This window comes from Chionomys nivalis, chromosome 3 (assembly GCF_950005125.1).
Source record: "Chionomys nivalis chromosome 3, mChiNiv1.1, whole genome shotgun sequence".
NCBI classification, from domain to species: Eukaryota; Metazoa; Chordata; class Mammalia; order Rodentia; family Cricetidae; genus Chionomys; species Chionomys nivalis.
In genome coordinates this window covers 62,481,889-62,494,120 of record NC_080088.1, presented here as the reverse complement: position 1 = coordinate 62,494,120, position 12,232 = coordinate 62,481,889, and the positions used below count along the sequence as shown (strand labels likewise).

At 43.8% G+C, this 12,232-nt stretch overlaps 1 protein-coding gene across 2 annotated transcripts; it reads left to right on the top strand.

Annotated features, from left to right (window-relative positions):
- The first annotated feature begins 10 nt into the window (after positions 1–10).
- Positions 11–8,209, top strand: Cep19 (centrosomal protein 19). Of its 2 annotated transcripts, none has more exons than XM_057764977.1 (4): positions 11–285; positions 2,348–2,421; positions 3,306–3,469; positions 6,456–8,209. In XM_057764977.1, the coding sequence occupies exons 3-4, from the start codon at positions 3,340–3,342 to the stop codon at positions 6,812–6,814; spliced, it is 489 nt and encodes a 162-aa protein (XP_057620960.1). In that variant the 5' UTR covers positions 11–285; positions 2,348–2,421; positions 3,306–3,339; the 3' UTR covers positions 6,815–8,209. The 2 variants fall into 2 exon arrangements, with proteins under 2 accessions (XP_057620960.1, XP_057620959.1); XM_057764976.1 differs by having other exon boundaries at positions 3,288–3,469.
- The last annotated feature ends 4,023 nt before the right edge of the window (positions 8,210–12,232 follow it).

Genomic DNA, 12,232 nt, shown 5'->3' with positions numbered 1-12,232 from the left:
CCTACGAGGGCGCCCGACCGGCCTCTAGACCGAGCACGGTCTCAGGACCGCACTCGCAGAGCTCTGGCCGGCTTCCTGTCCGCAGCCGGGTGAGTGCGGGCTAGGCCTCCTGCCTCTGAGTTCACCCCATGGTTACTCCTGTAGGGTATGGCTGTCGCTTCTTCCTGCAGCGCCAAGCTCCGCTCCACCTCAAAGTCGATATAATGAGTCCTCTGTGCAATGCGGTTGGATGGAAACGACCCTCTCACTGCTGTTCAGATGTGCACTTCCTGTACTTCTTCAAGGGTAAGAAGGGTCGCCTTGCTCTAGTGAGGACATCAGGAGGAAATTCGTATCCCCTTAGGTGCTGTGAGGGGCAGTCGTTGATCCATGGGAAGAAAAGTACACATGCGGCCAAGAACAGTTAGGGAAACATGCTGTCACTCCTCCCAACTCTGGGACCGTGTTAGCAGTTTTGGAGAGTGCTAGTGCTGACCAGGCATGAGGTCTTGGAGTGGGGAAGGGTGTAATATAACACTACAAGCCTGCAGTTAAGAAATGTGGACAGCCGGGCGGTGGTGGCGCACGCCTTTAATCCCAGCACTCGGGAGGCGGAGGCAGGAGGCTCTCTGTGAGTTCAAGGCCAGCCTGGTCTACAAGAGCTAGTTTCCAGGATAGCTAGGGCTAGACAGAGAAATCCTGTCCCTAAAAATAAATTCAAAAAGGAAAACTCTATAGTGAACGCCCTACATTATCGTCAGTCATATTGACAAGTGTGGTCATCTGTTATAATGTGTTTAGTAGTGGTTTTAGTAGTCGTTTACTAACATCATACTTTAATGAGATGACCTGGGAGTAGTGCCTAGCCACCGACTCAGATCAAAGGCAGAGCACAGCAGTCTGGAAAGCAGCTCTTTATTATGCCTACTCTCAGAGGAATATAAATTCTCACCTCTAACAGCAGAGGTAAGACTACAGATTACGGTCCTGTATGACAAGTCTACTTGGCAAGCATAAAACATAAAGATGGAAGTTAGGTGAATATTTCATGTTTTCTTCCTCTCTTTTGTCCCTATTTTTCTGTAATGAACCAGTACAAATACTGTCAACTTCTTAAACAATGTGCCTATAATATTGTTCTCCAACAGAACTAAGTTACAGCTTCTGGGGCCTTGAGTGTCTCCATTCCTGCAAGGCTGGTCTTACTGCTGCTGGACCAGGGTACAAGAGCCCTAAGCCCCCCAGGCCTGGAAGCCCCCCCGAAACTCTTCAGCACCTAGGCCTCATAACTTCTCTACTATTTCTGCTTCAGTTGCTTTCTTAGGGTTTCTATTGCTGTGAAGAGACACCATGACCACAGCAACTCTTATAAAGAAAACATTTAATTAGGGCTGGCTTACAGTTATCGTCATGCTAAGACATGTTGGTGTGCAGGCAGATGTGGTTCTGGAGAAGGAGCTGAGAGTCCTACATCTTGATCTGCAGGTAGGAGGACAAGATCTGTGACACCTCCTCCAGCAAGGCCACACTTCCTAAGAGTGCCACTCCCGATAGGAACCATTTTTATTCAGACCACCACAGGTACCCACTCTTGGAACCTTCAGTTACCTTCGTGGGGCTGTGACTGCTGCTACCAGGATGGAGGCTGCTCCCAGTGTGCCAGTTTTACCATGTCTTCTTGGAGTTGAGAGCTCAGTCTGGTCTGCTAGTCCTAAAGATCAAAAGCGGGAAAGAAAAGCCTTTGAATGAGCCTATGTAACATGGAGCACCTGGAGCAGAACAAAGGGGTGTATCGCAGGTGACTCCAAAAGTGAGCGGCCGGATGGGTGCTAGGCAAGGGTGCTTGCACCAAGGATGTTTACACAGCCCTTCATGCAAGTGGATGTCGTGATCTGCATCCCAGAGCTGCTGCTGAGCCACCGGGATTACTGCACACTGGCACTGTGAACCTAGGGTTACTAATGCTCAGTGAGGCAGCGCCCAGCGTGCGCCTTCCAAGGCCTGTGCCTGCTGGCTGGAGTACTCACCATGGCTGTCTTTGGCTGTGGTTCTCTGGCATCCTCAGAGAAACAGTAAGTAAGGAAGGAAAGCTGGGTCTGCCCAGTGAAGGGGCTGCTGACAGGTCCCCGCTCCAGGCACTAAGTGTAAGAGAAGGACCTGTGAAGCCACTGCCCTACATGGTCTGAATCATTCACAGAAAGAAGCCTCACAGAGCTAACAATCCGAGCAACAGTTAACAGTGCTTAATATTATTTCACAATGTGTAACAGCGCTCAGCTCCTGCCCCAGTGCCCCAGGATAATATATAGAAACCTTCGTTTATATGAATACATAGCATTAAATAAGTATTACCCTTCTTGTGTTGCAGATATGTGCTGAAAGCTAAATGAAAATGGACACTCTTGCCTCCCTAGACAAGTAGACTAACAGGGACCATAGATGGTAAGTAATGGTTTTTAAAACAACCTTTTTTTTTGATTTTTCAAGACAGGGTTTCTCTGCCTAGCTGTTCTGGAACTTGCTCTGCAGACCAAGGTGGGCTTGAACTCACAGAGATCTGCCTGCCTCTGCCACCCGAGTGCTGGGATTAAAGGTGTGCGCCACCATCTCCCGACTGCTTAAAATAATCTCTTGATGAATAAAAGAGTTCATAAAGTACAGGGTGGGGTAGATCTGGTCTAGTGAACATCTCCATATAAAATGTTTATTTAAAAGAAAAACGTGCTGGGGATGTAGCATAGCTGGCAGAGTGCTTGTCTGGTATGCACGAAACCCCGGGTTCCATTTGCAGCACCCCATAGACCAAGCCTAAAGGCACGTGCCTGTAATTCTAACACTGGGGGAGTAGAGACAGGAGGATCACACGTTCAAGGCCAGTCTGGGCTATATGAGAATCTGACTCAAAAAAGGAAAAAGTTTAAAAGACCATAATATTGATAGAGTATGATTCAGACATCCTTTAAATGAAAAATCAAAATGCATCTGTAGGCTAGTCAGTCACTTGTTGGGCTTGCTTGAGGTTCCTGTGTAACCTCTGGTAAGAATGCAGTACCCTAAGGGGCCAGACCACCTAGCTCATGTGGGAAGGACCTGCATCCCAACCAAGCAGAGATTCAGAGATCCAACGAACGAGACTAGCCTTGGCCAGCTGAACTTTCAAGGTGGCCCTCAAAGTCTTGAACTTTGTTAGCTGAGTGTGTAGTTCCAGGGCTGAGACTACAGCCAGATCTGCCGAGGAGAAGGAGAAAGCAGATTTATGCAATACCGACCTCAATTTGGGTTTTCTTTTTCTGAAACTTGTTCCACAGCTATCCCGTCTTTCTCAGATTTCCTCCAGTTTACACTGAATTGTATGTCAAAATGAAATGTGTTGCCAAGAAATGTGGAATTAGATTCCAGCCCCCGGCTATCGTCTTAATTTATGACAATGAGACCGAGGGAAAGAGCCGCCAGCGCATTATGCCAGTCCGAAACTTCTCGAAGTTCTCAGGTACCCTAGTTTATCTGCCTCTTACCTTGTTTAACTTTTGTATACGTGTCTCTGAGTGTTCGCCATGCATGTGGGTGTCTACAGAGTCTGGAAGGAAACTGGAGTTATGAGCCTGTGAGTTGCTAAACTTGGAAACCCTGCAAGAACAGCAGGCACACCTAACCTTGAGCAGTCTCTCCAGCCCTTGCCTCCTGTCTTAATAAAAATAGCCTGACATAATCAGGTCTGGTGCCATATACCCATAATCCAAGTACTTTAGGAGGCTGAGACAGGAAAATTGCAAATTCAAGCTTGGATAGCTTGAGATAGCCTGCCTCAACATCTGAAACAAAACCGATGGGCTGGGAAGGGAATGTAAGTCAGTGGTAGCGCACTTCCCTAGCATGGGGGTCCTGGATGCAGTCCCACCGAGAGGGAGAACCCAGGGGGTGAGGAGGCGGAGAGAGAGAGGGAGGGGGGGGGTTTAGCTTCATGCAACAGAATGAGAGGTTCTTCAGAGTTAAACTTAGGTTCAAATCATGACTATCAGGGACTAGATGGTCATTCATAAACTTCAGCTTCTGTACTGGTATTTTATGTCAGCTTGACACAGGTTAGAGTTATTTAGGAAGAGGGAGTGTCAATTGAAAGAATGCCCCCAACAGCTAGGTCTGTAGACAAACCTTTGATGCATTTTCTTGATTGATGATTGATGTGGGAGAGCCCAGCTCACTGTAGGTGGTGCAACTCTTGGGCTGGCCATCCTGGGTGGAATAAGAAAGCAGGCTGAGCAAACCAGAGGGTATCAAGCCAGTAAGCAGCACTCCTCCCTGGCCTCTGCACCAGCTCCTGCCCCCAGTTTCCTGCCCTGTTTGAGTTCCTGTCCTGACTTTCTTCAATCATGTACTATATGACATAGAAGTGTAAGCCAAATAAACCCTCCCCCCGCAACTGATTTTGGTCATGGCGTTTATCACAGCAATAGAAGCCCTGACTAAGAATTTCCTAATCTGTACTTTTTAACAGTCAAAGAATTGATGATTTAACTTTTTAGAATGGTTACAAGAGGGGCTGGAGAAATGGCTCAGAGGTTAAGAGCACTGACTGCTCTTCCAGAGGTCTTGAGTTCAGTTCCCAGCAACCACATGGTGGCTCACAGTCATCTGTAATGGGGTCTGGTGCCCTCTTCTGGCCTGCAGGCATGGAGGCTGAACACTGTGTACAAAATAAATAAACAAACAAACCAAGTTAAAAAAAAAATAGAATGGTTACATGAGTTAAATGATATACTACTGTTTAATAATACTAAATTTCCTTCTCTCTCTCCAAATGTTTTTTATTTGTAGACATCATTTTATTAGTGTCACATGGCTGCCTTTTAAAAACTATGCTTTTTTTTTTTCACCAGCTATGTATGCCTTTTAACCCTAGCCACCAGGAGGCAGAGGATCTCTGAGAGTTGGGGGCCAACCCTGGTCTACATAGTGACCTCTAGGCCTACAAAGGCTACATAGTGAGACTCACTCTCTAAAATAAGTAAAAAATATGGCATTTTTCATCCTTAGACAGTTTCTTCAGTTGACAGTTTTTAACATCCCACAAAGTAATTTTTGGTTAAGAAAAAAAAATCCATTTGTCTTTCTCTACACTAAAACTAGGTTTGTTTGTTTGTTTGTTTGTTTGTTTAAAATATTTCATTTGGGGGCTAGAGAGATGGTTTAGCAATTAAAAGCACTTGCTACTATTATAGCTGGGTCCAGTTCCCAGCACCCACTTGGTGGCTCACAACCATTTTCTAACTCCAATTCCAGTTGATATGATGCCCTCTTGTGGTCTCTCCTGGAACTGCACACACATGGTATGCATACATACATTCAGGCAAACATTCATACACTGAAATTAAAAGTGGAATTAAAAGCATTGACACCATCAGCCGGTTCCTTTGGATATTTTATGAGACAGGATCTCTTTATGTCACCTCCCTGATGCGGGGATGAGAAGCAATTATAAACATGTACCATCATACCGTGCAGTTATGGTTTAATTTATAAGGCAGGATCTAGTTAAGTAGCCCAGGCTAGCTTCAAACATTCTGTCTTCCCAATTCTTCCAAATTTGAGGAGTGCAGGCGTGTGCTCATCGTGTGACAAATGTTTCCTAGGGAGACACTACATATTTACATGTGTTTATCTTAGATAGGGAGGCCATGACAGGTAGCATGAAGTTCAGCTTGGTGAACCAATGAGCTTTAGTGGGGTTACTTACAGGAATATGGATGAGGGGTTACTCACAGGAGCAGAAATGACTCACAGCTGCATCACCCACCGATATCTACCCCAGCATGGGTGACAGCTCACAAAACTGGGAACCTGGAGCACACCACACAGCCTGCAGGCAGCTCAGCAGGTGGGAGAGCGTCCTTTTTAGTTGACTCCACTGGTCTGAGCCTCTTCTAGGCAGCTCCACTGGTTTTTGCTTCGTTTGGGCTGTTTGGCTGGTCTCCAGTCTCTTGTGTAGCTTGGTTCCTCTGAGAGTGGCCCTCAGCAGACTTTATTCTAGGGGAGGAAGGGGCCTAGTGAATCTGGTCAGCTTTAGGGATTTCCTGGAGTTGTTTTAGATTGTTTAGTTTTTGTGTGAAGAAGCTTCTCTATAGGATGGAATGCTTGTTTTGTTTTTAGTTTATTTATTTTACATTCTAACTGAAGTTTCCTCTCATTCACCTTCTTCTATTCCCTCCTCCCCCACCAGATTGGTATGTTTTAATCTCAGAAAAAAATAAATAAGCTGAAAAAAATTTATAAATAAATAAATAAATAAGCTGCTATATGACAGCAAGATTATACCCTACAAAACTCAATTTACTATAAAACTATAGTTCTAAAGAATAATTATTGATTTCAATAGGCCCCTTTAGGCTTGGAGCAGGTGGTCTCAGGGTTTTGGTCTATCTCAATCTTTCCAGTATTGGTGACAAATGTATCTGTCTATACACTTTTCTTCCTCCCAGACTGCACCAGAGCTGCTGAGCAATTAAAGAATAATCCACGGCACAAGAGTTACCTGGAGCAGGTGTCCCTGAAGCAGCTGGAGAAGCTGTTCAGTTTTTTACGAGGTTACTTGCAGGGGCAGAGCTTGGCAGAGACGATGGAACAAATTCAACGGGAAACAACCATTGACCCCGAGGAAGACCTGAACAAACTCGATGACAAGGAGCTGGCCAAAAGGAAGAGCATCATGGATGGACTTTTTGAGAAAAATCAGAAGAGAAAGGATGACCCCGGTTTTGTGTATGACATTGAAGTTGAGTTCCTGCAGGATGAGCAGCTGTCCTGCAGCTGGGACACAGAGTCAGCTGACGAGTTCTGAGACCTCCTGCTCCGTGTCCACGAAGAACAAAGCTCGGTCCCAGAAAATCTGTGAACGCTAACAGAATATAAAACCAAGATACTTGCATGTGTTGCATAGGCCTATGAGAAACAGCTTAGGAATCCCGTTAGAGATGGCAATCCAAAGGGACGGTAACTCAGAAACTTGTAAAAAGATATTTTAATAATATTACTCAGGAAAGAGATTAGAGCCTGATTTCCGATGAAGGCTAAAAAGGTGAGAACCTGGATTACTGCGGGTAGATAGCAGGGAAGACTTCCCTCAACAGAAAGGGGCCTGTGCATGCCCCCCAAAGGCCACAGATGTTTCTAGATGAAGCAAAGGGGGAGGGTGCAGTAAATGGACACGGCATAGACATTTTTGAGAACGAGTGAATAATTATAGTCCGACAAGATTGGAGTTAACCTGTGTTCATTATGTCTGCGAATTTAACTCTGGGGTAGACAAAAGCACCTGCAAATGCCTCGCAGCTGCCGGCACATGCAGCGCAGCAGATGAAGGCAGTTCTGGCCCTCCACGCTCAGGAAATGTACACTAAAGTTGTTCTGAAACCCAGAACCACTTCCTGTGAGAAGCTGGTTTACACGGTGGGAAGTCCACCCGCAAGTGAGCAATAGGTTCTGCCTGTTGAAACCTGCCCAGGAATTTAGAGGTACAGTGATCTCTGTTTAACAAGGCCACCATGTGCAGGTGTGTTTGCTCTTGCTAGAATATTCTCTGCGATAGAAAGCATCTGTTTTCTACAAGGAAGCTACTGTTCACTGAGTACAGCTGTGCCTGTGAGCCCTGAGTCTTACCAGTTTTCCTTTCCTTCGGTCGTGTTTTGTTTGTCAGGGCTCGGGTAAGTTAGCAGACAAAGCAATGCTTTGTTACGGCATTTTCACAGCTGCATCGGTGTCATCTGTTCCTGCTCCACCCCCACTCTGTGTCCCCTTGTCTTCTTGCTGATCCCCTTCTTCCCAAGTCACCCCCTTTTGCTTTCGTGTCCTGTGTGTGCCATTACCTTCTGCACCCCTTAAGCTCTTTCCTCCCCCTTCATAGTGTCCTCTCTAGCCCCACCCACCCTGACACACATCCATACCCATATAAAAACCTAGAGTTTGGCCAGGTGGTGGTGGTGCACCCCTTTAATCCCAGCACACAAGAGGCAGAGACATGCGAATTTCTGTGAGTTCAAGACCAGCCTGGTCTACAGAGTGAGTTCCAGAACAGCCAGGTCTACAGAGAAACCTGTCTCCAACAACAATAAAACCCTAGATGTTGTATAGGAGAGAAAATGCAGCCTTTGTCTTTCTAAACTTGTTTATTTTATATAGCATGATGATTTCCTTTTGTCTCCACTTCCTGTAAATAAAATTACATTGTGTGTATGTATACATTTCCTTTACTAATTTCTTGATGGACATCTAGGCTGGTTGTATTTCCTAGTTGTGAATACAGCAGCAGCAGACATGGATGTGCGAGTGTGTCTATAGTTGTTGACTTAGGAGCAGCAGACATGGATGTGCGAGTGTGTGTCTGTAGTTGTGGTTTTTTTTATTTTATTTATTATGTATACAATATTCTGTCTGTGTGTATGCCTGCAGGCCGGAAGAGGGCACCAGACCTCTTTACAGATGGTTGTGAGCCATCATGTGGTTGCCGGGAATTAAACTCAGGACCTTTGTAAGGAGCAGGCAATGCTCTTAACCACTGAGCCATCTCTCCAACCCCTGTAGTTGTTGACTTAGGAACAGCATGGATGTGCGAGTGTGTTTGTAGTTGTTGACTTAGGAACAGCATGGATGTGTGAGTGTGTCTGTAGTTGTTGACTTAGGAACAGCATGGATGTGCGAGTGTGTCTGTAGTTGTTGACTTAGGAACAGCATGGATGTGCGAGTGTGTCTGTAGTTGTTGACTTAGGAACAGCATGGATGTGCGAGTGTGTCTGTAGTTGTTGACTTAGGAACAGCATGGATGTGCGAGTGTGTCTGTAGTAGTTGACCTAGAGTCTTTGCGTCTTCCCCTGGGAGTGTGATACCTGGGTCATTTGGTTGCCCCATTTGTAGGTTTTTTTTTTCTGAGCCTTCATACAAATTTCCACAGTGGCTGTTCCAGCTTACATTCCCACCCTCGTGCACAAGGGTTCCTCCTTCCTCTCATTCTCGAGTCGTTCTGACTGGACCACAAAGCAGTTCAATGTGTAGTTCTCTAAGGGCCACAGATGGGAACACTTCTCAATGAGTTACTAGCTATTAGTATTTCCTCTTCTGAGAACTGTTTAGTCAGCTTTTTTGTTGATTGTATGGTTTGGGGTGGGAGTTTGTGAGTTCTCAATAGAATCTAAGGTCTTTAATAGAAGGTGATAGATTTTTTAGGTATATAATGTGTAGTTGGCAAACATTAGCCCATTGTTTTTAGATTTTTTTTGTCATTGTTTGCTTTCTGTTGCTATGATAAAACACTGGTCAAAACAATTTGGGGAGGAAAAGGTTTATTTCATCATATAGTTTACAGTCTACTGCAAAGGCAGAAACACTTCTAGCCAGCTTGCTCCACCTGGCTTGCCCAGCCTGGACCACCTGCCCAGGGGTGACACCACTCATGGTGGGCTGCACCCTACCATATTAACCACAATCAAAATAATGCCCCATAGACAGGCCCATAGGCCAGTATGATGGATGCGATTTCCCAGTGGACGTTCCCTCTTCCCAGGTGACTCTAGGTTCTGTCAACGTGACAAAAAACAACCAGCACATTTTTTAAAAAATATGTATGTGTGTGTGTACACAGAGTTTTTTTGTCTTGTCAGTCAGCTCTTTCCTGCTACCTGGCTCCCTAATAACAACACAGAGACTTATTAATTATAAACGCTTAGCCAAAGCCAGACGGTGATGGCACTAATCCCATCACTAGGGAGGCAGAGACAGGCAGATCTCTGTGAGTTTGAGACCAGCCTGCTCTACAGAACAGGTTACAAGGCAGGCTCCAAAGTTACACAGAGAAAACCCTTTCTTGAAAATCCTAAATAAATAAATAAATAAATAAATAAATAAATAAATAAAACCTTGGTTGATAGCTTAGGCTTATTACTAACTAGCTCTTACAACTTAACCCATATTTTTTACCTACGCTCTATCACATTGTGGTACCCTTTTTCAGCACAGCTTGTTCATCTCCTGCTTCCTCTGCATCTGGCTGGCAACTCTGTTCTCCTTCCCAGCATTCTCTTTTTTCCCTGTCTGCAAATCCCACCTAACCTCTTCCTGCCTAGTTATTGGCCATTAGCTCTTTATTAAAACAATGAGAGCAAACCATAGTCATGGTGTACAAAAGGATTATTCCACAGCATACGGTTAGGACAGGTGCTTGAGGATTCCAGAAAAGAGCATCACATTCCCTAGAGCTGGAGTCACAATGTAGCCACCCATTCCAATGAGCCATCCAATGCAGGTGCTAGAAACCGAACTCTGTAACAGAAGGAGTGGGCCACCCGTCCTCAAGGTCTTTTATGCTGTCATATGAATTTTAGTAGTTTTTTTCCTACATCAGTAAAGAATGTCACTGGAATTTTGATAGGGACCACATTAAATCTTTACATTTCTCTCAGTAATATACACATTTTTCTAATCTTAATTTTTTAAACCATAAGCATGAGCAGTCTAATTTTCTTCCTTCAGTGTCATCTCTATGTGATTTGTTTGGGGGCTGGGTGGTGGGCCTCCATAAGAGCCAAAAAAAACCCAAACAACAACAACAAAAACCTCCAACTATCGGTTCCCTTATCTCATTCCTGATTTAGAAGAAATGCTTTAAAATTTTCCCTGTTTATAATTATACTGCCTAAAGGCTTGCCATTTGTACATCTGTTTTATTTTTCACTCGAGCAAATAACCATATTTACTTGAGCAGGTGAAAAGCCAAGGTAAGCACACTCTCTATTACAAATGGCATCAGTGGTGTGTTTGTCACGTTGTGATATTTCCCTTTATTTCTAGTCTCTCTGGGGCTTAATCATGAAAGAACATTGAACTTCGTTAAAGGCCATTTCTGTACTGAACTGGTCATGTGATTTCTATCCATTTATGTAGTGTATTACATCTATTAATCTGCATGTACTAAACCAATCTTACATTCCTGGCATGAAGCCAAGTTGGTTATGGTAGGTGGTCTTTCTTAATGAATTTTGAGATATTTTATTTAAAATTTCTACATGTATTTTCATGGAAATTGGTCTGTGATTTTTTTGTTGTTGTTGTTTTTTGTTTAAAAGATTTATTTATATATTATATATACAGTGTTCTGTCTGCATGTGTGTCTGCAGGCCAGAAGAGGACACCAGATCTCATTGCAGACGGTTGTAAACCACCATGTGGTTACTGGGAATTAACTCAGGACTTGGGGAAGAGCAGCCAGTGCTCTTAACCTCGGAGCCATCTCTCCAGCCCCCTGGTGTGTGGTTTTGTTGTTGTGTCCTTATCCAGCTTTGGTGTCAGGGTAAGGCTGACTTTGTGCAATGGTTTTGATATTATCCCTTCTCTTTCTGTTTTGGAAGAGTTTGAAAGGTATTGATTGACATTAGATTGTCCTTAAAGGTTCTGGAGAATTCAGCATCAACTCCGTCAGGTTCTGGTTTTTTGTTGTTGTTCTTTGTGGGCACACCTTATCGGTTCAATCTCATTGCTTCCTATGGATGTGTTAAAGTTGTTTATATCTCCTTGATTTAATTTTGCTATGCCTTGTGTATCTACAAATTTATCCTTTTACTCTAGATTTTCCGGGTATTTTTTTTTAATATGAATTTTCAGTATTCTGTAACAGTATTCAAGACAGACAGAAAAGAGTGTTCTTGAGGTGAAATGAAGGCTCTTTATTTCCTGAACACCTGATCTAGGAAACTTTCAATTTCTAGGATGAGAATTCTTAGGTTAGTTCATTTGATTGGAGCTGCTTCTTCATTGCTCATGACCTTGTCAGTTATAACCAAATGTAGTTTGATTATATGCTCTCATCTTAGAAGGAAATTTTAACCAGAGCCAAGAAATCTATGATTGCTACTATTAAATATTTTTTAATTGCATTGTCCTCTTCCCTATTGTATGCTAGGGTTAGATTGGATTCTCTACTCCCCCCAGCATTGGTTTTAGTGTGGTGGCACAGTGCTCTGCACCAAGACAGGAGGGTCATGAGTTCAAGATTAGTCTACCCTACACATTGAAATCCTTCCTTCAAAAACAAAAGTATCTTTTATTTCTGATAATGAAATAGAATAAATAAGTAGATTAATTAAAATTTTTAATTAGATAGGTATGATTTGTGTGTGTGTTTATGCATCAATTGTTAAAAAAATTAAACTGATGTTTTTTGGCAAACATGGTGATGTCTGTAATCGTAGTACTCAGGAGGCAGAGGCAGGCC